Source organism: Pholis gunnellus, assembly GCF_910591455.1.
Source record: "Pholis gunnellus genome assembly, chromosome: 8".
NCBI classification, from domain to species: Eukaryota; Metazoa; Chordata; class Actinopteri; order Perciformes; family Pholidae; genus Pholis; species Pholis gunnellus.
In genome coordinates, this window is record NC_136534.1 from 4,912,654 (window position 1) to 4,938,571 (window position 25,918).

The following is a 25,918-nucleotide window of genomic DNA, read 5'->3' on the forward strand; positions in this document are numbered from 1 at the left end:
TTAGTAAATGATGGTCCATTTAGAGTCAAACAGACCATAAAGCAGGGGATGCTTTAGGGCGGGGCTACTGTGATTGACGGGTCACTACCACAGCGTTGACCGGTCTGGGAGTTGTCCATGTTCTCGTCTTGAAACTTTAACTTTAGTGTGATGTAAGTTCATGAAAGTTAATTGTTATATTTTGGTCGCATAAAAATGTTGGTGTCACTTCTGAAAAAAACCAAGATGGCGACAGCCAAAATCCCTTCCTTCACCTCCCCGTCATTCGTATCTCTCCCTGGTCTTCACTGTGTCGCTTTACCTTTCCAGCCATTAGGTTGCTGCTGGTTGGCAGGTGGATTAGCCCAAAGAGTGTTCCTCCTTGATGTAACCCAGGCAGTCCCTGCTCTCTCTCTCTCTCTCTCTCTCTCTCTCTGACTGTCTTGTTGCTGCTCTCTCTCTTTTCCATCTCTCGTCTCTTGGCCTGTGTATTTCTGTCTGCTCCTTTTCTCTCTGTTTTCCTGTCATGTGGCTTTGCTCCCTGCAGAGTGAGGCGGGTACATGATCGCCTGGCAGTGGCATGAGTGGCAAAGTGAACCTCTAAAAGATGTTGGTGAAGGAGATAGCGGTGGCGGCTGTATTCCTCTGATAAAGAGATTAGAGGGGTCACAGTAAGAATCTGATGTGTTGCTGTTTGGATGCTGCTGAATCCTGGCTGCTGACCTGTGAGACTACAGGAGATCTGTAACATCTCGGGTCGGTTAGCCTGTCTATCCAATAGAAGCATTCCACTTGGGTAGGAAATACTGCAGCAAATTCACCCTAATGAAATCCTAAAAAACATCTTTCAAAAAATAAAATAGTAGGTGACTGGATGAACCATCTGTCAATTTAGCTCTTATCGTGGGCCGTTCAGGAGAAGAGTGAAGAGAGTTGTTCTCGTTCTTTGCTCTTCTTTCAATGAATAAATACTCTCCAGTTCTGCGATGATGCTATTACAGCTATGCTAACCTCTTTAGGGGCTGTGTTGTTTAGAACAAACGTCTTTGTCGATCCCGGTCCACGAGCAGTTAAGCAGCTTTTTAAAACCTAAATGGAAAGCGTCTCATCGAGCCCCCCCGGTCGATGCCGAGGCTTCGTTGAGAGCCAAATGACAAATAGGACAGGCTCGCCCCAGAAGCCAGACTCATGGAAACATATTGCCTCCTTCATCATGCGGGCAGCCTCCCACCATAGATGGAACCCGTGACCCCTAATTTAAGAAACAAAGCTCCAGGCCTCACAATGACTGCAAATGCTCTACTTAACTCCTAATGTATTTGCATAGTTTTTTTTTCCACAGTCAGACCCAGTGTGGCCACATCGACCTACATGTTCCATATTGGGAACAGTTATGCTTTGCTCTGCACTCCGATGACTCCATTAGTTTCAATGGCTGGACTTTAGCATGAGGACACATACGGCAGCAACCATTTCCCCCGCTATAGCTCTCAGGAGATGAGAGAGAGGATGAGCGGCCAGCTCGTCCCGCAAGATGCTAATCGTCAAAGAGAAAGCGTGTCGGTGATAGTCACATCAGTAATACGGTAAACAAGCAGGCCAAGGTTTCCTCGTCTGCATTTAATAGCCCACAGCGTGCGCGCGCACACACACACACACACACACACACACAGACAGACCTGCTCATGATTTTCTGGTGGTATGGCAGAGGACACAGCAGTCACAGAACGGCAGTCCTCCGGGCCAAGGGCGCGGTGATGTGAAAGGAAATGGACTCATCACTCAGTGGAAAATATCAAAACCCGTCTGCTGCCAGAGCAGAACATTTGACAAACACATTCTGGATATGGACTCAATTTTGTGGATCACAAAATGGCCAGTACAATTTAGTTTACCGAGTAAAATTTGTGGATGTCTTGATGACATTTAGTATGTAAACACTGTTTAGTGTTACATAACTTGGGAAATCATTTCAGAGAAGGGCTTCATGACCATGTTGCCTCAGAATAAACCTTAAAGAGTGACTTGACAACCCTTTTAACATGATGTTCTAACTTTTAACTTAATATATAACCTTTATTGAAGTAGGAAGTCCCATTGAGATTAAAACCATCCTTTACAAGTCACACCTAGCCAAGACAGCACAGCAGAGACCGTGTATAAGAGGTGGACGTAAACATGGTGACGTCACCCATTGGTTTGTGGACTGCCATTATGAAGCCTCGAGTTTGGCTATTTTGCCATCGCGCAGGGAAATGCGAGCGGAGGAGACGAGGAAGAGACGCCAGGAGAGAGGAGGCGAGGAGTTTAACAAAATGAGACATGCTCCCCTTTGGAGTCGTCATTTTAAAGCGACGTCAATTAAATATGACATCATCAGCGGTCCATCGTCGCGCCTCTTTTATACGTTGCGTGTGCTGAAAGGACTGAAAGCCGCCGATGACACTGTTCCGATCACACCAAGAGGCGTCGCTACGTAACGCGGTGCCAGCAAATCCGTTGTTTCCCTATGGTACCCCAACATGACACCGCAAGTTACTCCTAAATGTTCATTAAGACTTTCTTGAAGTAAAAGGAATTTTGTAGGATGCAAGCAAGTATTGCTCGTGTACCCACGCTTAATAACCCCCTCTGACATGCAGGGTGAGTAATGGCACCGAGCCACTGGCTAAATGGAGGTCAATCTTTTGTTGCCATGCCCGGTCAGTTTGTCTCCTCCGTCAGCCTCTGTGGCAAGTAATTGGCCGTCAGCGAGAGATGCCATTCAGCACAGAGACTGTTTTCACTTTGAACTCTTGAGAAGTGCCAGACACCGTGGGCAGAAGTCAGCGTTCTGCCCTGCAGCTACAGCGCTGAAGGAATAGAGAGCTTTTGCACAGTCCCGACTACAGAGACCTGGGCTTTGGATAACGTTTGATAGTGAGGAGCAATCTGTTACTGCTGTTTGATTGATATGCTGCATGCCTCACTGTGTGGAGGTGACTGGGATCATTATTTTATTATGCTGCATGCAGCAGCTCTGAGAGACGTAGCTTCAGTTAGCGGCTGTAACAAGTCGTAACAAGTCACAATCAGCCAGCGCATTCGATGAGGGCGAATGAGGAAAAAGAAAAATGTAAAGCTCTATGTACAGTCAGGGCCATAAGTGGACTGTGACACAATTTTTCTAATTACACGACTAATGGATTTGAAAGGAAGCATTTGGTTGAAGTGGGTGGGCTGGTAGACCTGCATGCTCATTGAGTGGTCCGTTCTTTTTGTTCTTTTTCCCCCAAAATAAAGTTTGCAGAGCCGGTCCGCCTCGCCTCCCTGCGATCCGCTCCCGAGGCACTCAGACGTGTCGAGCAGCTGGTCGGAGCAAGCGAAGCGTCTCCTCATTAAATATTCATCATGACTGCATCGGGCTGAGACATGTGTTGTTGTTAGGCTGTTAGTAGTGCTTCTGACTGACCAACCAGCGCCGCCGAAGTCGAGCCCAAACCAAACCATGTGAACTCGGCCTTTTATCAATGTCACTTCCAAAACGTAGATTATTTTATTCCTGAAAAACAGTGTTATATGAGTTCGGCTTTCTTTCTGTACTGTGCATCCCTTGGCTTAAATGGTCAAAGGTCAAACATTTTTAGAATTAATACAGTGCAGAACAGCTGCTTCAAATCCTGGCTGCACCATCTTCCCTCTCAGATTGATGCTTCAGGACCTTTTTTTTCCTTCTTCTTCGACTTGCTAAAACACTCCAGAAAGACATGTTTCCTGAATGCATATTTGATAACATCGCGCCTCTCCAGTCCAGGTCTCCAAGCTAACCAGTCTGTGAGGGAAGGGAAGAACTTCCGGAATGCCCTTTTAACTTTGTTTGTTTTCCCAATAACTTTATCTCTATCTATGAATTTTTACTTAATTACAACTACAGGTTGAACTTTGCATTGATTTCCCTAATTCAAATCTCCTTTTTAAAAGAGTCAGCTTCATATTTTTTGTGATAGTATTGAATTTAATGACTGCATCAAATTTGAATTGGTCAGTGAATAACTTTAAAAAGTGCCATTTTCAGCAATGGATCAACCACAGTATGTCAGGAGTTCCTCTGCCCCCTAGTGGCCAGACATTGATCAGTGGAGCTTTACGTTGTGAGCTGTCAGAATCCTCAGAAACCCTTCTGGACGTCAGAGTCGGGTCCATTTCCGTTTTTTTGCTGGTGCGGTTTACGAGCTTAAATGTTGTCATGGCGCTAAATCCAACTTTCATTAGTAATAAGCAATATGACAACTTGATAAACACAATGTTAGTTAAGAAAAGGTGTAACTGAGGCAAACATGTCATGACCACGCCCATTTTCTGGTCCGGTCCGGTGCTAAATATAATGTTTACACTGGCCCGGCCCTACTGAACACCATGCAGTTACAAACCTGTGACTCTCGGTTGTGCCGCGAGTCCACTTCAAAACCAGACCGCACTCGGAGCTTCATTACGAGATTACTACTCTGATACGAAATTGAACAAAGCCACTCGGGCTGGAACGGCGAACAAGATAAGGAATCAGATGAACATGACAAGATGAGAACGGTGACCACACTTCTTTTTAAAGGTGCTCTTCTGTTTCTCATCAGTTTCTGAAATGGACTTGAAGAGCAGAGAATCAGACCATGAAATAGGCTAGTAACTCCAAGGGCTTTTTTTTGGAATGGCTTTTTTGAGGTGTGCTTAGTTTTAGCAACAAACAAAAAAAGAAGAAGAAGAAAAAGAAAGGACCCTTTGGAAACACACAGCTGGTAGCGCTAACAAAAAAAACCCATTCACTTTCTTCACGGTGAGCCTTTTATCACTGATGGTTCTACTTCTCTGGCTCCCCAGATATCTAAAGCAAGTTTTCATTAGAGCTGACCCTGGGGTCAAATAATAAATAGAAACCTGCTTGTTTCTGGCCGCTTGTACGACCACTTGTGATGATGTATCACTTCCCTTTTGTCCCCTCGCCCGTTGTGGGTGATTTAGAGAATGAATGAGGTTCACCAATGTCTCATCCGCTGCCTCCTCGGTACAAACTGAGCACAGGGTTTTGGGGGTCGATTTTATTTTGGAAATAGTTTGATCTGATTTATTTGACATTTGGAAAGCAAGGAGAACGTTGTGGGTGAGTTGGGCACTTGTTGGTTCCTACCTATACTCGCCCTCGGGTGTTGTTTTTTTATAAGCCAGTCAGACTCCTTGCCTGCCTCACCCCCTGTTTACTACAATATAGGATTTGTGGGAATTGGATGAGACGTTGCCAGATTTTAATAAATGTTTCTGTGTTAGGTTTCCCTCCTCCCCTGGACTCTAAACCGGCTTAGTTTCAACTCTCTGGTTTGGTTGGCAGAGACGAGACAGTGTGTAGAAATCAGAGCCAAACGTTTGAAGGGGACATACCATGAAAAAGTCACTTCTTAGTCACTTGTGCACATACATTTGCGTTTCTAGAGTGCCTGACAACCCACTAACTGAGACATAAGACGACCCAGTCAGCTTTTTTATTTTTATTTTTTTGTGAGGAGCCTGTATGTGATTCAACAAGTCAATCAGATTTGTCTCTCCTTCCCATGTCACATGCAGGCTCATTAGAATATACCGACCCTCCATCTGAGCATCTCTGCCGACGGCTTGAGAACTACCTTTGCAAAGGTGCGCCGTATTTCGTGCTGAGCCAAACGGAGCGGACTGGGCTTTGTGGTACGGATACATTCAGACAGACGGTGTGAGAAAAATGTGTTTTTTGAACATTAAAGCATGTGAACATGTTCAAGTAGAAACCCAAAATACAAATATGAACTTTAAAATGAGCACATATCCCCTTTAACCTCTCTTAGCACTATGCATTATAACTTTTTTCAGATCCTCTGTTTTGACAATTAGCATTCAGACCGTTGCCTTCCGTCCCTCTGCATTGAGTGATCATGGGCATCGCTCGTTCCTCTGCTCTCTCTCCCCATCCAACTCTTTGTATGGCTTTAATTAAGAGCTTGGAGACCAGCTTTCTCCCATTGGGGTCAGTTACAGTTCTCTGCTGTTTCTTTAACGATACACTGATACGATGTGTGAACACTTTTGTAATTAATTTTTTTTAATAGGCAGCAAAGCCAGATTACAAACTTTTATTACGTTTCCATTTATTTTCTGCGAGGCGTTCTGTGCCTGGCTTCTGTTCTTCCCCTGCACAGCCTCAGCTCACACGTTCTTTTCTCCACTGGAGGTAAAAGAAAATACAAAAACAACAAGGTTTTTTTTGTTCTAAGCCATGATGATCTTGAAACTATTATTCTTAGGGATGTCATGAAAACCAGACATTTAATAGTCGATACTAATACCAGTGAAGTTCCAAGATTCTCCATCCCCAATTTGATACCACGGCAAAAACCATAAACACTTACACTTGATTTTCAAACGGGTCATAATTCATTTTAATATCTGTGAAAACTTCTCCTTCAAACAACGTATTAGTTAAATTTTCCTGCCAAAAACATCATTTTACAAGATTACGTTTGAACACATCATGAAACCTTTGCCAAATACTCATTTTTACTGAATAGAGCTTGAACACATCATAACGAAACTCTCCACCCCAATTCGATACCGCCGTAAAATAAACAAAACAATAAACCCCATGTACTTCAACATACACTACTTTGTTGTGCTTTGATCGAGAAGTTAGCATGTTTGTTTATTAACATGAAGAGAATAAATTGGTGAAACTCAGATGAATCTGCTTTGACCTGAAGGTCTGTTTACCTATGGACATTCAACGCTGGAACTTTATGAACTTTGGTTTAGCACCACAAACAAATGAGTCCTTTGTTACCGTTTGCATAAAGATTTTTGCGACTTTATTATTAATCTCCGATGGTCTGCCTTAAGTTTCCCACCATAAACTCAATTTTACAAGATTACATTCAAACTCCTCATGATAACATTATAATTTACCTGCACACTTGAACGCATCATAATGTGCACCCTCCGTACGTTAGCGGTTAGCTCTATTTTTTAGCCAAGCAGAACTGTGCCGCCCACTGGCTGCTAACAGCTAACGTTAACTAGCTCTCCTTCTGTCGATTACAACACAGATTTGTTGTTTACAATGTAGCATTATTAGGGAAATGTTCTCGCCCTTAGTCTTGAGCCTTGATCGCTGCCTAATCGGTACCTGCGTTACTGTAGAAAAATCAAGGACAATCTCGTTTACATAATTATGGCATCGACTTGGTACCAAAGTATTGGTTCCCAGGACATCTCTATCAGGGAATAATACTGCATATGTCAGAAATCCTTCCTCCTAACTACCGTTATAGGGCTTCATATCATACCAAGATATTAACAATGTATGTTCAACAGTCAGCCTGGGCTCCTGGGTATAATACTTCTTTTTATAGTATATGAAATACACAGAACACTCTATTGCTACGAGCTCTGTCTGCAGAGGACCATTGAGCTAACTAGCTCAGCCTGGGATCAGGATGAGACAAACGGAGCCGAGAGAGGATCAAGTTGTTCTGTATTATCCCCAAGAGGAAGCTCGTCCTGGCACAGGCAGCCATATATAGCTCTGTACCATCACAGGGCTGGAGGCCAAAACATATTGTGTGCCTCACACTGTTGCAGAGGGCTGGCCACATGTTCAGAGTGGAGTGGGACAGGGGTCAGAGGCTCAGGGCAAAATAGATAGAAACCGTAATAACTTCTTTTTTTTCTTCTCGTTCACCTGCCGTATCTGGCCTGTGCCGGCTTGTGAAGCAGCCGTGTTGTGTAACTGGTCAGGGCTCTCTGAATGCTTGATGAGATGGGAGCGGCTGACATGAAAGGGATGACGCTCTCCTCCTCCTGCGCCTCCATCTGTCCGGAACTGCAGACAGCAATCCGCTAAATCATCGTCGTCTCTTAACTCCACTGGCCCAGTTTTGAGTGAAACCTTAAATTTCACAGTCCTTGAAGACTTCTATGTTTGTGAACTGTTCTGAGGCTTGGCAGAGATGTGATCGACAGAAAGAAGAAGGAAGGAAGACATGTAGAGGGGAGCAGTGGGGGGAGTAGAGCTAGGTGACGGGTATTACACTTCCAAAATGTGCTGCTTAACAGCATGGGGACTTCCTTTTCACACGGTGATACAAATCTCATTGGTGGTAATTGTATTTAGGACAAAAAAATGCAGCAACTTGTTTGGCAATAATGGCCCGTTATTGACCGCTTTTTTTTTAAGTTACTGCTGTGTGATGTTATGTTTTTTACTATTTCTTATTTCTAATCCAGTAAAGACCTCAGGCTATTTTTCCCACAGTTATTCGTGTTTCCTGCTGTCCTGATTGGGAGTTCGTTCCACCATCGGGGAGCCAGTACAGCAAACAGTTGTGACTTTGTAAAGTGGCCTTTCGTAGTGAGGGAGCAGCTAGCCAATTGGCTGCAGCAGAGCGTAGTGGACGGGCGGGGGTGTATTGGTTGACCATGTCCTGGATGTAGGATATGCCAGAGCCAATTACAGCACGGTAGCAAAGTACCAGTGTCTCGAATGGGATCGGAGGCCACACGCCGCCTCTCCCGGCCTCGGAGAAGAAGCTGCCGGGTGATTCTGCCCCTCTGTTTGGCTCGGCTCTATTGGCCACCCGCCACGCAACGCAACGCGATCGTCGGCGTGCACATAGAGGAGAAGGGCTTGTTGTTATCGGGAATGATAAAAGCAGGGAGGTGACTCCCGGAGCTGACATCATCTTGTCCTGGAAAGAAGACCAAAGACATATTTTATTGCATAGTGGACGGACTCTTAATCTGTATTGATACATATATGCTTAAATACAAGTAATACTGTTGAGGTGAAATCCAGCTTAGAGATGTGCGTCACACCCTGAATGATTTCCCATATGCAGTGGCGGGCTGACACAAGTGTTGCCATGGGGATTAGTCCAAATGATGCTCGCACATTTTACTTCCACTCACTGCCTTGAGTGTGGGCCAGGGAACGCGTTACAGCGGTCCCACGTGTGGTGGAATAGATTCACCTTAGTGCAATAAAGCTTTCAGCTGCAACTCTGAATTATTTACAGACTTTAATTTGTCTAGTGACAGTCCACCGAGAATGATTGGTGTTTTTAGTTTTTTTGCTGCAGTGCTTTGCTCCCCGAGACGTATTCATATTTAACCCAGAAGGCTGTCGCTAATGGAAGCCTAGCTCTGGATCTGAGGCTGGGTTTCAAACAAAGTCTCTCACACACGTGCCTGCTCAGCGATAGATTGATGTGAAAAACTGTGAAGGACATTGACTTCTCTCTGTGGAATTGAACAAATGGCCACCTGAATATGTTCTACGTATTGCACATGCAGCGTGTTTTTGTTTTTATCAGTTTATCTGCCAGACATAAATAGGACACTATATAGGACACTTGGTTTCATGCCCCAAAGGGACGCTTTACTCCTCAAACCGCCATTCTAGCACCTGTCTCAAACTCCTGCTGAGACGGGAGAATATTTCGTAGTTGCCATTAATGCCATCCTCCGTCTGACCTTAAGAACTCAACTTAGCCTCACTCCCGTCTCAAGCCCCTAAAGTCTTTTAGTTTTGAAGTTGCAAACCTTGATCGGGGTCAGCGGAGCAAGAAATTGAATCTCCAACTGGGATACTATTTTGTAGGATTACACTTTCAGTGTATAAGACTATGATACAAAAAGAAGAACTCTGTTTTAACATCAAGAGCACAAACGTACAGCCTGAGCGAATGCATCACGAGTCCTGCAGAGGCCTGGAGACCACGTGTGGGCCTCTACAGGACCATAACCTCAGATGCCTGTGTTGTGGAATCAGACGGTGGAAACCACTGTTTGAGGAACATTTATTTAGTTGCATTTAGTTTGTTTGTGATCGAAACACAAAAGCCTCGTAATCTAAACATCCATAATGAATTCAACAACCTCCAATTTGCCGACTAAGAGTTTCACAGTGGAAAATGATTCATAAATGAAGACTGGTGGAAGGACACATCTACCATATATTTGTTTGGCACTTTCAATTCTGTGCCCTTGTCTTGTCGGAGAAAGGTTATCCTACAGTATTTCTGGTGAGTCTGCGGTTCCAAAGAGCCACCCTGTCTTTTAATGAGCGGGATCCCATGGGTGAGACAAAGATTTAGCTTTTCATCTCAGACCCAGCCTAGAAAAAAGGTTTAAGAGCCCAGGACGCGATTGTAAGAAGAAAAAGTGTGTGTGTGTGTGTGTGTGTGTGTGTGTGTGTGTGTGTGTGTGTGTGTGTGTGTGTGTGTGTGTGTGTGTGTGTGTGTGTGTGTGTGTGTGTGTGTGTGTGTGTGTGTGTGTGTGTGTGTGCGCGTGCGTGCGTGCGCGCTTAAACACCTGTGTAAGTACTCCCAATATAGCACTCAATCCCGAGGGGGCAGAGAGAGCCGTATGCTGCAATCCATCCATCAAATGTTCGGTATTACATGAAGGGACAGTTTCGATTGATCACTTTAACACTTGGTGAAAAGCTCAGGAAACAAAGCAGACTAGCCGCTGATGTATCAGCACGGACGAGGCTGCAGTTGGACTGTTCCTCTCAAACTCTGAGGCTGTGAATGACTGGAGAACTAGAAGACCGGGAGAAGGTAGCGTGTGAGGAAGGAAGGGCAAATGTTGAGTTATATTCCTGGTGACTTCTGTTCTTTGTATGAATGCCAATAAAACCTTGTGTCTACTTCCTACGCTGTTAGCCGAGGCTGGGGTCGATTGTGGAGGTGTGAAAGAGTGACGTTTGTGCCGCTTTCTCAACAAATTGTCAATTAAAGGCCTTCACACATCAGTGATGTGGCGAAAAAAGTAAAAATACGCCCCTGAGAATATTATGTCACTGGCCTTTTATTGTGAAAGGTAAGAGGGGAAAGGGTGGATCTGCGCTGCCTTTGTCAAAAAACAGTTGGAACAAATCTATTGATGTGAATTAGTCGCAGAAAAAAAAGGTAAAGGCCTTTTGGATTCAATGGCATCAGCAGTTCACTGTGTTTCTGTCATTTCCTAGTCCCTCGTAGACTAATGCTGGGCGATAACGCAATACAATAATGAATCGTCTTTCAATAAATTGATAACAAGCAAGTACTAACTAAAAATCTCTATTCTAATTCTGTATTACGCAGGAAACGTATGTTCATTTTGCACCAAGATGTTGTCCATATCTTGCAGCCCTACTGTAGACCTGACCTCACATGAACTGACTCCAGTGAGAAGACCTAGATGTATTTATGACCACACTACGTGACCTTTCAGTCACATCCAGTTCAAACCTCTGTGCTGATGGAATCTCTAAAGCCAAACTAAATAGCTTGAATGCCGAGTTACAGCTCGCATCAGTCTGATGCTCTTTTACTCCAGTTAGATTGTGAACTCCAAAGTATTACACAGCGTGGTTAGATTAAGTGCTCATCTGCAAACAATAATAGTATTATAGTTTGCATATACAAACACTACTATAAACCAGTTTTCATTTCAACATCTTTCTTGTTGTCTCATCTATAGGGCTTCCAGCTCTCAGCTGATGTCTCCAGTGTTTTGTAATCGCTGCTCTGCGTCTCTTCTCTCTTCGCGCTGTGACTCCAGCCTCCGTCTTGTCAATCTGCTGGTTGAAGTTCTTCTACAGTTCTTCATGTTGATGGTATTTCATCAGTTTGCCTCGGTGGTATTGCAACTGAAAGCTTTTTTTCCCACGCTGTGACTTTGTTGCGACACAGTCACAACTTCCAACGTTGCTCACAGCCGGGACTTTGAAACCCCTTTTGTTGTTTCTTCTCGGCTCTGCAACTTTTAAACTCTCTTCTAAATACTCAAAGTGGAAGTTTGTTTGATGTCGACGGTTCCCCGTTTGTTTGTGCTTTTTCACACTGCTGTGTGTTCGGCACAGCTAGAGGGACTCGGCCCGCCACGCAACAGGTCAGCAGAGCCGCTTTGTTAGCCGTCTTGTTGCTCGTGCTGTAACAAGGACGCCTTTCAGTTTCTTACATGAAGGCTGAATGCACGCTAAAGAAAAACTTGCGGGCTGCATTTGGTTATGTTCACACCGAATGCAAAGTGAATTTTCACCTTGTGTTACTCGTGCAAGTTTGACCTCGAGATCGGAAGTGTACATTTGTGTCACGCGCTCTAGATGTGGAGTAGAGGAGGAGGGGCTAACCTTCATGGATACCAACAACGTTTCACTGAATATGGTTGCATTTGGTGTATCTAGGAGCCACACGGCGATTGAATTAATGGTTAACTGCAGTGGTATCAAGGTTTTGCTTTGTATAATTACAATAAAATGATGCTGAAACAAATACACAGAGATGCATCAAACAATCTGAATTCAGGTCTGTCCGCAAGACGACAAGCAAACAACGCCTCGGTTAAGATGAAGAGTGCTGTAATTATACATGGAGGGGTTGGGTGGGAGGTTGATGATTTGTGGACATTGCTGACAAAATGCCAATGTAAAGACACAAGCATGCTGCAACACTTTCTTTTCCCTTCCCCATGTGTCTGGGAAAGATCCCAACCCCTAACGTACACACACAACGATCCGCCCAGGAGACAGCCGTTTGCTTCACTCTCAGATCGATGGTGCGGTTGATGCTTTCAAACTGATCCTTTTTAAATCAATCCTATGCTTCGTTTAGCTCACCAGAGGCGACATAAAGCTGGACCCATTTTGATTTTATTTAGGCCGGTGTGAAAACTGTCCGACCACAAAAGTTAGGTATACATCGAACAGAAATGAGTGCGTTGATTAAAAAACTCTGCATTTGGACAAGTTTTGCATTATATAAATTTCATTTGAAGGTAAAAACCTGAGGAGCCGAGCTTCCTCGCATTGCTGAGGCACTGATGTCCCCTGTAGCCTCTTCTGTTTGGTTTTGGTGGCGTGCCATGTCTGACAGCTCCCCCCCCCCTCTCTCTGCCTCTCTCCCACTGTTGCAGGTTCAACTACAGGTCGACTCACCACCTCACCACCAATGGCTTCTACGAGTTCCTCAACTGGTTTGACGAAAGAGCCTGGTACCCTCTGGGTAGGATAGTAGGGGGCACGGTGAGTGGTGTGTGTGTGTGTGTGTGTGTGTGTGTGTGTGTGTGTGTGTGTGGCGCTGGGGTCTGATTGTGCACATGTGTGTAGTGCCTTCTTTCTCTTGACATTATTCCCCATGAGTCACATTACCGTATCAGTCATCCTCTTAAACCCGCTCTCAGCTACGCGTCTCACACACTCCGTAAGCATGTAGCTGGCTGGTCAAACGGCTCCTGGGGGAGGCAGGGAGTTAGCGGAGAGCACTCGCACAACACATAATGCAGATTTGTTGCCATAATAGCCAGAGGACAGACGGACCGGGGTCACTTTTCACACGTCATTACACCCCAACTCCTCTCTGAACGCTGATCTCCTCCTCCTCTATTTGCAGCGCTGCGTGTGATCGCTCTATTTGGGGTTGATAAAGGGAGAGCTATCGCGGGCTAATCTGTTCACCAGAGTGCACTTACGTTTCACATTAGCTGACGAAACAACAGCTTTTAGTATATTGTTTTCACTGCAATATAAGTCCTGCACCTCTCTCTATGGAAACGGCCCAACCACGCCTAGAAGAGAGGGAACTCAAAAATGTTTTTGTGCAGTGTAACACAGCTACAATGCCATAAATCATATATTACCATACCATATATTAAGTATTACCAATGTCAGAAAAAAAAACCTGAGGCTACACGTGCTAAGTATATTGAATTACTTACATTTTTACAACCTATACTTACAGCCTCTCCTGTCGTCTCTCAATGTGTCCAGCAGCCTGCAGTTTAACGGAATTGTTATCAGGTGGCTGTTGCTCTCAGATTAGTTAATCATGGCTTCCCAGTTGCACTGAGGAGTGCAGAATTTAATGTTTTTTACAGGATCTGGTGAAAGCAAACGTCTTATTTTTGAAGTATCACAATTTTAAGCTTTGTTCTGCCTTTTCTGACGGAAGCGTTCGTCACATGATGTGTTCAAGGACCGTCGGAACGCTGAATATCTGACAATGATGACGGTTTTTACAGCTTCTTGCTGTGACAAACCGTGTAGTTTTGGCGATCGTTTAAAGAAAACATGCTTTTCAATCCTGCCGCTGTCCACCAAGGAGAGGGAGAGGGAGAGGGAGAGAGGTGCTGAGCAAAACTCCACCTTAAAGTCAGTCCACCTTAAGTGTGGGCCAAAGTTGTAGCTAACTTCGGGACTAACCCCCTCCACCACTCAATCACAATCAATCAGTGTTTACACTCCTACTCTAAAGCAACCCTTTGGCATCACATGTCACTGGAACGACATAAAGGACCAAAACAATGCTCTACTTAAGAAGCTCAATTATTATGCTTGTATCTTTCTATTGGAGCGTTTATTTAGATATTGTATTGAACATGTCTTTGCAGTCACTGTATTCATACAGCAGCAGTATTTAGTTCACAGATGCAAACCATAGAGGGGAAGCTGACAGGTAGGGTCAACAGTAATGCTTTTAAACAGCTGCTGGGAATCATTTGTACATGATTAAACATAATATCATTTTCACAGTTTTAGTTTTTTGGAGTCAGCAATAATTTGAACATGAAGCACCAAACTGCAAACAAAAGGTGAAGTTTCCGTTGATTTGGACTCTCCGTAGCTTTGTTCTGCTCTGCTGTCGTCTTCAATATGAAGAAAACTCAGATATGCTTTGTTTTCTTCAAAGATTGTTTAGTGCGCTGGAAATTCAGTAACGTTCACTGCCATCACAAGTTTGGTTGTGGAGGTGATGATGCCGGCTGGTAAAAGCTCATCTTCTGTCTTGTTATGTGGTTATTATGGTTATATTTAGTTTTATGACACTTGACTCCTCACTTCACTGCATACTTCCTGCCTCATCTTCCCATCCCCCCCCCCCAGGTGTACCCAGGCCTGATGGTCACGGCGGGCCTCATCCACTACGTGCTCAACCTGCTGAACATCACCGTCCACATCCGGGACGTGTGCGTGTTCCTGGCGCCGGTGTTCAGCGGCCTGACCTCCATCTCCACCTTCCTGCTCACGAAGGAGCTGTGGAACCAGGGGGCGGGGCTGCTGGCGGCCTGCTTCATCGCCATCGTCCCCGGCTACATCTCCCGCTCCGTGGCCGGCTCCTTCGACAACGAGGGCATCGCCATCTTCGCCCTGCAGTTCACCTACTACCTCTGGGTACGTCCTATACATACTGTATCAGTCCGTCAGTCCTGACCCTCCATTACGCAGCTGTTTCTAACCGCTCTCGTAGCTGCTTTGGACGGCTGCTCTTTGTTAGAAGGTGGGCAGTAGAGTGAAATAGTCGGGCTGCAAATCCTAAACTCAAGTGTTTTTTCTGCAATGACTTGAAGCTACAATAATCAATTATTTCGTAAAGCGTTGGGCGACGAGGCAAAAATGTAATTTCACAATTATGTTGAGTCAGGATCAGGATCCGCAATGTTATCCCAATTCTTTTTCATGTCGGGTTTTCAGACTGTTAACCAAAAACCAGGAAGTGTTTAAAATATTTATCAGTCGCTTTTTGAAATCCACTTGAACCATTTTTCATCTGCATAATTCGACTCACTGCTCAGCTTACTTACTTAAAAATAAAATGTCATTTTATTTAAAGCTGGTTCTTCTGTTACTCCCATTATTTCCTTCTTCCAAAACAGTGTTGAAGAACACTGGAGATTTTTTATCAAAACCAAAGGATGCCTGCTGTGTTAACTGCATGCCAAATGAATCAGAGCACACAAAGCCAAATTGCGAACAAGTCTGGCGCAGTGCTCTCAGCATGTTAGCGTTTCGTTCACTACTGTGCCCATTTGTGACTCAAATGAAATGTGTAACGTGAAAGTAATAGTGAGTTAGTGACACAGAAGCTGTATTAGTGTTGCTAGGTGCAATGAACTTCGTTTTTAACAGGGATTTAAGCCTGTAGTGTGTTGATCCCATCCACACTAGTTGCCATGTTTTGGCAATTTTTCTGTCACCATTATTTCAACTACGCCATAAGACGATCCAAGCTCTGCAAAGCTATGATTGGCTCAGTTGTTTTCCCAAATAGGGAAACCGCAGGTGGTGTAGAGATTCTGAGATCTGGTGTCCCTCAGCTCCACTGCACCTTTTAGCCTTGGTTAGCTTTAGTTGCTTTGTTTTTTTACAGCTCAGATAGATCCACTTTCGTCAGAGTAGCCAAAACACAACGGCTTTGTATCTGCTCGATGGCAACGGTTTGCCACCATGTTGGCCATAGCAACTTTTTAAGGTGATAATGTTCCAGATAGCAAAAACAATGAATCAGTTAATTCAGATTTAGTATGAAACATAATATAATTTTACTGCAGCAAGTATGAAGTTAAACCTGAATGTAAAACTAGATCATGGCAGGAGAAAAAGACTTGGTAGCATTATCCTCGTTCAATCACGTGATCGCGTAAAGCTAAGTGTTCATTTAAGATGTTTCTTAATGTTAGGAGCAGCTAATCCAACTAGCAAATGCAGGTCATTATCAACATTCTACACAAGAGGTTCCAGTGTCTCCATCGTGATGCGTATTAAAGCCAGTAGGACATTGAACAGGTTGTTTGTGATTATAGACGTACTACACGTACACAGATGTGACCTTCCTCTGTCCGCTTCTACTCATTTATTCATCCCACTGGTCCTCAGTGGTTTGTGCATGCGGCTATAATGGCTAATGTTATTAAAGGACTAGCATAACCTGATTTACATTAACATTAAGCCTTGTTTCCATAGAGGGTAATAAATCACACAGGACAGAATGAGTTTCATAATAGTCTCTAGTGATTGCATCCATACCCATTCCTTTCCCTCCCCCAGCTCCCGCTTTCTCCCTCGTTTCCTTCAATCCAGCACATCTCCAATTTATCCAATCTCCTCCAGCCAGTAACGGCAGCTCCCGCCCGGGCCTTCGTTGAGTCGGGCCTCGTTAAGCCCTCGTTAGCTGCCCTCGCGCAAGGTAAAGCTATGTAGGACGCGGCGCTCCGCGTTGTGCAGGCCGTTAACGAGGGAAACATGATGAATAATTCAGACAGTTGTGTCGGGTGAGCAGCAAAGGAGCCAATGCTCAAGGCTAAACAGTGAATGGAGCAGCTCAGCTTAGTGTAATCATATGATGTCAATTAGACTCTGTGGGAGTGTGTGTGTGTGTGTGTGTGTGTGTGTGTGTGTGTGTGTGTGTTGGTTAACGCTCTCCTATGTGAACTACAGGTGAAGTCGGTGAAGACGGGATCTGTCTTCTGGTCCATCGGATGCTGCCTCTCCTACTTCTACATGGTGAGAATACACAAAAACCTCCATCATCTTCACGTTCATGACATGCAATACATGGATATGGCTTCGATGTCGCCCTTTGTGTTTGTCAACATGATGCCAGAACAAACAGCAGGGTTTTCTGTTCATAAGACTTGAACATTGCGCAGACATTGTGCATTTTTGTGAACCGAGTCTGAGAGTCCAACTTATGTTTTTGTTTTGGTTGTGTTTGCATAGAATATAAAAAAAAGTTTACATTCTAATGTCTGGGTATTGGGACAATATATCGTCTCAATAAAAGTAATAATTGTGACAGGCCTACCACATTCATGTCCTAATCTGAGACTTTAAACCTAACCCAAACGCAAAATGGAAATCTGAGTCATAAACTCGAGGGAGAGCACTGTGTAAATTACGCACTGACTCTGAAACACAGAAACCGTGCCACTCGCAGATGGCCATCAAACTGTGTTTGCCTCACGTCACCGAGAGCAAATTCCCTCCGATAGAAAAACCCTAAAAACGAACAATTTGAGAACCCTTTTCTTTACCCAGCGATCATTCAGCCAGACTGGGATGAATCTGCGATGAGTCATTTGAACGCCTCGCGCTGTAAGCTGCGACACCTTTTGTCTGGCAGCTGCTCACCGACCGGGGAGTTACACGACACTTAGAGACAGTGAGCACAAAGACTGAAAAGAGGTGCGTGTGTGTGTGTTTGCTGTTCTGAACGTGCATTGGCGTGTGTGTGTGTGTGTGTGTGTGTGTGTGTGTGTGTGTGTGTGTGTGTGTGTGTGTGTGTGTGTGTGTGTGTGTGTGTGTGTGTGTGTGTGTGTGTGTGTGTGTGTGTGTGTGTGTGTACACACCTTTTGAGGGACTGGGGACTGACAACATAATCTGAATGGCAGTCTTAACGCTGTAGCTCATAATGATTTCACAGCTCTCAGGTGGGCTGTGCGGCTTTGCACCCTCCTTGTTGCAACCCGTCTCATTATAGAAGTGTGTGCGTGTTGTTGTGAATAAGAGACGGAACACAGCCACCCTTCAGTTCCCAGCCCACAGGGACCCGTGGGCCGGGCACAATACTGATTATGTACTGCGGCTGGAAGCGCCGCACGGATTCAGCAGAGATCATAATCCCATTATGACAAGACGCAGTAAACTAACTGTGTACGTGGCTTTTGTCAGGTGAGCGTTTGTGTGTGTGTGCCCTAGACTGTGTATAGAATAAGGGGATGTAGTCATCGCGACGTCACACATTGGTTTGTGGTGTGAAGGGAAGTGACCATATTTGGACGTTGGATTAATGCCGCGTACAGCTGTGGTTGCAAGGTAGCCCTGCCCTAAAGCATCCTCTGCTTTATGGTCTATTTGACTCTAAATGGACCATCATTTACTAAATGAACATCATGCTGTATTGAGGAAGACTTGAAACTAGAGATTGAGACCATAAACTTTACTGAGGTAATAAATCAAGAGAGAAGTAGAGTCATTTTCTCATAGGCTTCTATACAACCAGAGGAGTCGCCCCCTGATGGACACTAGAGACGATGCTAATTTTAAGACACTATCGCACTGGCTTCACTCCTCAGAACCAGAGCCGCCTGGTGCATACCCACATTACAAATTGTTACACCCGTTCATTAACGACAACTGTTGCCGAAGCTCCAGCTAACTTGAAAATGCTCTCGTTTTGTTTGTCCCACAGGTGTCGGCTTGGGGCGGTTACGTGTTCATCATCAACCTTATTCCCCTTCATGTATTTGTCCTGCTTCTTATGCAGCGCTTCAGTAGGAGGGTCTACATAGGTGAGATGCAGCACACACACACACACACACACACACACACACACACACACCTTTTATGAGGACATGAATTCAAGGACCTAAACAGAAGACAATTCTACTCATTTGACATTCAGTGTAGCACATCCAGGATAAACAGCCAACTTAAAGGGCAGCAGCTACACACACACACACACACGGTGTGTATTTTTCTCTGCTTTGAAAAGACACAAAGCCACGCACAGTCATGCAGTGGGCACTAACAACAGAGTAGCTTGTTATTCTTTGTCATGTCTGCACTGTACATACACTTACTGATAATGAATAGCAATCTAGCAGCCGCCGATGTTGTGTCTGTAATGAGTCAGATATCAGGTTTACACAAACGGCCCAGGGGAGGAAAAGAGAGGCGAAGGGATAAAAGTAAGAGCGATGGAGAGACGGAAATGCGGGAAGCAAAAAAAAAGATTAAAGCTGTATTTCCTTCAAAGAGCTCGCCTCGTCGCACACTCTGAACTCGCCTTCACCGATCACACATGTAGTCCTGGCCCAGGGCTCACCGCTCCCCACTGATGCTGCAACACCAAACTATTGTTTCAGATCCAAACCGATAACCGCACACGTGCTGTACCAGATCATAATCCCGTGGAAATAACGACGCATTGAGGCAGTAAAAAGTCCACAACCGGGCGAGGTGAGGTTGGCAAGAAAGCTGTGAGATGTGGAAGCAAAGGACTGCTCGAACTTCGGTACAGAGGAGGAAGTCGAGAGAGGGAGATGAGACGGGCGACCCGTGGATTCTTCGTCCTCAAATAGGATTATTGGCGAAATGAATAATTTAGCATCAAGCCGACTTTTCCCATCTCTCCCCCTGCCTCCTTTCTGAAGACCAGCACAGCGCACTCTGACTACAGCGACACAGTAATTGAGTTAGTTCAAAGTTGTAATGGCTCACCGCTCTCCGTGATGCATACGTCGGCCTGTGATCCGGAGTCCGGTCCGTGACCCGCTGTCACACACCGGCCCTCTCTCGCTCCATCTTCCCCCGTCTAACAGAGCACAAATACCGTAATGAAATCCAACTGGAATTTCATTATCTCACCAGCAGCATAGAAAACATGGAGTAGAAACTCCTCTGATGGATACGTCTGCTCTCTAATGGGCCTCAGCTCGGCTGCTGGTTCCCGGCACCAGCTCGGGTCGTTCATCGTTCAGCGTCTAGATCACAGATCACAGGTGCCATGTGCCGCCTGCTGGGACGCTTTCACAAGGTGACTCGGGCTGGCAGTAGCAGGAGAACAATTATTGGATTAGACCTGATGAGTGGTTATTATTTTTATTTATTTTTTTAAAGTTTAATTTGGATGCAACCAAACATGTAGACATCCTCAGAGCTACTAGGGGGAACTTTCATTTTGTGTTTATTCTGGCGGTCCCTGTCGACAAAAGTGGTGGTGTTGCCGAGCACCAGAGTCCTTTAGAAAACCTCATTTTACTGCAGCAGGGTCTGACGGTCTGCCCCGCTCAGTCCTGGTTCTGGTCCTCCCGTGTCTCCCTTCCCTACAGCGGGGCCAGCCATACGGCACGGGCCGTATTCCTCGCAGTAACGTGTCTGTAAAAATTACAGTAGTCCTCAACAACTATGAAACTACACATTTGTAAAACTCTTTACAGAGAACTGTAGAGAGAGCAACTCCTTGATCAGCTGCAACAATATATAAGTGGCCTTCCCAAAGAAAACGCTTAAAGTCGTATTTCATGGAACTGGACTAAACAGTCACGGAGCTGAAGTGTTCATTCAGAGCAGAAGAAATTTCTAAAGTACCGGTGAAATGTAACCAAATACATCCACTCAAGTACTGTGATTACAAATAATTTATAATATTTAATTCACTACAATTCAGAAGGACAAGATTGGACAACTATAGGTTATTTAGCAGCAAAAGATTTACTTGCTTTTAAATGTAAAGAACGGTCTGGTCTGTGGAGCTTAATTCTTTCTGAAGGTCTGGTTGGTGAGCAGAATATTTGAGATTAATATTTCCCCCCTCGGTTCCTTCCACACGTGTCAAGGCAATGAGATCAAAATCACTTGAAAGTCTGTCCAACAGAACAGCAGGCTAGCTTCAACAAGCACAAAGACAACAAAGACATCCACCTTCTGGTGTAGCACCAATAATAATCACGTCTACTTGTGAAGAGAATTGAGGTTTGGTTCTATGCCCAGACACAAATTGCGGTGGATTTTTTATTTATTTATTTTCCTCCACACATGATTCCCTTCAGTGAGTTTATCTAAAGCCCAGCCACGGATGAACAGCACTCTGGTTCCAGAGTGACGACCACAGCCTCCGTCCCGTGGCTCAACATGGATTGATAATTGCTTTTTAATGTTCTGCTTTAACACATTAGTTATTTAAAGGTAACCTGTAACAGCAATTCACTGTCAAATTTAAGAAAAAAAATCAGCTTGAGGCCCGAAAGCACTGAAACTGTGAAATAACACAAAAGTTTTTTGCGTGCTGTCTAGATCCAGAACAGAAACATGTGATTCAACAAGCCAATCAGATTTGGCTCCCACTCCTATGTCGCATGCAGGCGTGCTCGCTTGACAAATACATTTACAAAGTGCACCATATTATTCTCGTAAGCCAATCGGAGCACACTGGGCTTTCCCGGGAGGGGGTCCTGTAAATTTCCCCACTGCGGGACTAATGAAGGATTATCTTATCTTATCTTAAAGAGAAAGGCGCTAAAACGGAGTGTTTCAGACAGAGTGAGTAGAGGTGTATTCAGACAGACCGTAGGTTTAATAGTCATTAAAGCATGTGAACATGTTCTAGTAGAAACCTGTAAATGAGCTTGATATGACCCCATTAACGAAGCAGTGCAGACCTACAGAACTGCTTCAAGTTGTTACAAACACCGTAAGCACAGCGTGTAGACACACAGCTGGTCAGAGTCAATAAAAATATAGCAATGTTCTATTTATGTACGTCTCTTGCATGTAATACGACTCTGCAGCTCGTCCGAGACAACTAACCTTGTTATGTCATTGGCTGTGCTTGTCTGGAGGCTTTTGTTACTGGAGCCGTCTTTGTGTTTCAGGTGACGCAGCGAGCCCGTTGTCTGGTTGTGCCGCCAACTATAAAGTGTGCAAATCGTTTGAAATCTGACGTTTGAAGTCTGAAGTTGGCTCTTAGACAGTCAGTCATGATTTAGGCTCAGAATGCATTTTGCTCCGTGTGTACTGCATCAAGGACTTTGTGAGGTTGTGTGAATGAAATCACTAGCACTGCATGTGTGCATTGTTCTCTTCCTTATTTCATCTTTTGTAGAATTTATCAAATTGCTGACATGTTATTAAACGAAGAATAGCTTTTTATATATATAGATAGATAGATAGATAGATAGATAGATAGATAGATAGATAGATAGATAGATTGAAGGCGAGACATTCTGATTCCAGTGTTAAGTTTAATTTTTAAATTTAGTTTTTGCTCATCATTGATATAGTTAGAGTGAATTTACATACATGCATACATGCTCTGCATAAACATATTACTGTTGTGCAGTGCCTTTTGGGAGTATTTAGAAGAATTCATTTCTCACAGAGAATTTTAGAAAGCAACTTTTGACATTGAGGGGAGAGTTGACGTTGCGTTGCTGTGCACGAAAGCTTCACGGAAAAACCCCACCGAACATACAAACATAGGATCGATGCCTCCAATGGCCGATCTTTAGGCTCGGCTTGGGACAGTCCCATAAGTAAGTGGTGGCTTCTCTTTAACTGCTTCTTTCTCCCTCCAGCCTACAGCACCTTCTACATCATCGGCCTGGTCTTGTCCATGCAGATCCCCTTCGTAGGCTTTCAGCCAATCAGGACCAGTGAACACATGGCCGCAGCAGGTCAGTAACCAGTAACCTGTGGTCTCGGTGGAAAGTGTCAATGATTTGTGTTTTACTGCAGGCCTATGGACTAAATCTTAATTTATGGAGCCGAGTGCAAAAACTACATATAACCTGTACCACTCTCACACATGAAAGTATAGTATGACCAGAGTGGACAGGAGGAACATTTACAGCATCCAAAACCCCTTTCAATGCGCACACAGGCCTGTCAGTGTTGTTTTAAGACTGACTTGAAAAAACGTGAACCTGTCCCTTCTAGTAGTAATGCTTTTTAAAATTTCCAGTGGAGATCGTATAGATATCCATATCAATCCATACATGCAATGAGCGTGTCATGAATCCTGGACCGTTCATTCTCATTACATCAGTGTCGTGGAGCACAATGATGGTGAAGTAGACATAAAGTCAAAGTGCAGCCTTAAATCATGCAGACATACACAATACAGAGACATTTATTGTTGTTAAATACTCATTTCTTTATGAAACTTAATAGGTTGAAATGAGAAGCATGCTGAAAAGGGCTCCGATAGATAACTGATTACTATATTTACTGCTTGAACCATGAATATATTTCAAGTCGTGTTTGTGCCGTGTCTCTGCAGGGGTGTTTGTGCTGCTTCAGGTCTACGCCTTCCTGCAGTACCTGAAGGACAGACTGACCAAGCAGGAGTTCCAGACCCTGTTCTTCCTGGGAGTCTCTCTGGCTGCTGGAGTGGTGTTCCTCTCCGTCATCTATCTGACGTACACAGGTCGGTTCACGTCGTCTCCCAGAAAGTGAAGCGACCACAGTTTCTGCTTTTTCCTATTTCGCTCCGTCCAGCGGTTCTGGATACAGAGCTGGATATGCACACCACACCGTTCCTGTGCTCACAGTAAAGCTAACTGGTCCCCCGGTTCCACGTTCAATAGAGTGAGAATGTGCCGCACAAACGTAATGACTACGATGGATTTACATTTTCAGTTTGTTGCAAAGGGAAAAAAGAAACCAAGCTGTGTACACAACAGCGTTACTCTGTGTTGTACCTCATGTTGTTTGATTGATTTTTTTGCATTGACTGGTTCTACTTCAAAAACAACTGCTCGGGTCGCCGTCTCGCCTATTTACATAGCGTTTTACATACAGGTGTCTGTTAGGATGCTTGGCCCTTTGGTTCCTGAGCAGCACACCTGACGTGACATTGTTGTGTCACAAACCCAAGTCGCTGCTACTCAGAAACACCAGTGAAATACTGGTTGGTTATGGGGGGAAAAATTCACCCAAGTTTGTCTACTCGTGGTCAGAAAACACCAGTGAAATACACTAAACACACAAATCATTTCCAGACAGGCATATCTGTCGCTGACTTTGACAAAACCAGAGCAGTCCGCTGCTGCTGCACGGAGGCTGTTCGCTCGTTTATTCAAAGTCTATTATTATTGAACGCGTTGCGTGCACCAGATTCGGACAGTGCACGTCCTCGTTGTCTGACGAACAGCTCTCGAGATATGCGAAGTACACGCACATGCACACAGACAGTTCTTTTAAGACAGAGTGAAGTGTTAAAAGAATGGTGTATCAGACTAAGACTGAGGGGTTGCATATTGATGAGTCATGATTGGTAATTGGGATGCAAGGTTCTGTTCAAGATTGCTTTTATGAAAAGTCTGAGTTGTGGAGAGAATGAAAAGTGGAGTAACAGTTGTTCTGGTTGAGAGTTATGGTTTTAAACAGACGTGGAACCATTCACAAAAAAGCTGTTTTTATAAAGAGATAATAGGCCTGCATCATACTGATGAGCTACAATCAATAGTTTTTTATCATAAGTTATCCTACGGTTGTTGAATAAGTGTATTTTTTGCGGACTATTTTCATCAGTGGATTAATGAACATTTCAGGCAGCAGGATGATGTATGTGAGATTGAGTCGAGATAGACTACAGTGTGTATTCATGGTAATGAAGGAGCATGTCGGCCAGTGCAACAGTGTGGCTCACTGATGAGTTTTTAATAGTTTGCGGACAACAAAGGAGCTCCATGTCAGAGGAAGAAGATGTATCAGGCTTTGACACACGCACACACACACACACACAGTGTGCTGACAGTAAGAACATCAGCAGGCTTATCCTTTTTAAGATGGGCCTTTAAGAAACCAACATCATACATGTATTATCCGTGTGTGTTATACGACCACCTGCTAGTGGTGATTCATCATTGCACACGCCGAGCTGCGCTGACGGCAGGCCGGCCCGCCGGAGAGAGTTTATTGCGGCTCATCACGTGCGTTAGAGAGTCGCCATGTGATCGATACATGCAGGAGGAATGTTGCACGGCCAATGCCACCTTCCCCCTGATGCCTGACGGAGTACACGGACCGCTGTGTGTGGGCCGGTTAGACGCCTGCTTGTTTAGATGGACCTGCGAGTGTATTCTAACCGTGTGTGTGTGTGTGTGTGTGTGTGTGTGTGTGTGTGTGTGTGTGTGTGTGTGTGTGTGTGTGTGTGTGTGTGTGTGTGTGTGTGTGTGTGTGTGTGTTTCCCCCTCAGGGTACATCGCTCCGTGGAGTGGGCGCTTCTACTCCCTCTGGGATACTGGGTAAGGCCTCCCAGCTGATGTCTTGTAGTTTTGCACTGGACACAGCACCTTAGAGCAGAGCTGATGATAATTAGATTTGAATCGTGCACGGTAACACGTTTGCTTGTAAATCTGTTGAACTGTACGAGACAGGAAGTGGCTACTGGTTGATTTATTCCAACTTAAGTTCAACTTTTGATTTAGTCCGTTTAATAAACACATGCTCGGGATAATGATTTAGAAAGTTGTGACCTATTTCTTTAATTATTTTAAAGACGAATCAAATGCATACCAAGAGGACCGCACTAAATATTCTCATGGTCACTGAGTCAGTCAGCCACTTCATAAAATAATGAAATGGATTCTTGGAAAATGCTCCGTTCTCCCGGATCTTGGCTTA

At 44.5% G+C, this 25,918-nt stretch overlaps 1 protein-coding gene across 1 annotated transcript in view; it reads left to right on the forward strand.

The window, feature by feature from the left end:
* The window catches only part of LOC306699594 (dolichyl-diphosphooligosaccharide--protein glycosyltransferase subunit STT3B-like), a 48,816-nt gene that overhangs the window by 13,140 nt on the left and 9,758 nt on the right, over positions 1-25,918 (forward strand). The window contains exons 2-8 of the mRNA XM_079164241.1: positions 12,931-13,039; positions 14,897-15,184; positions 17,228-17,293; positions 18,981-19,080; positions 22,867-22,965; positions 23,571-23,717; positions 25,491-25,539. Of these exons, the coding sequence (XP_079020367.1) occupies positions 12,931-13,039; positions 14,897-15,184; positions 17,228-17,293; positions 18,981-19,080; positions 22,867-22,965; positions 23,571-23,717; positions 25,491-25,539 (858 nt within the window). The remainder of the gene's footprint in view (positions 1-12,930; positions 13,040-14,896; positions 15,185-17,227; positions 17,294-18,980; positions 19,081-22,866; positions 22,966-23,570; positions 23,718-25,490; positions 25,540-25,918) is intronic.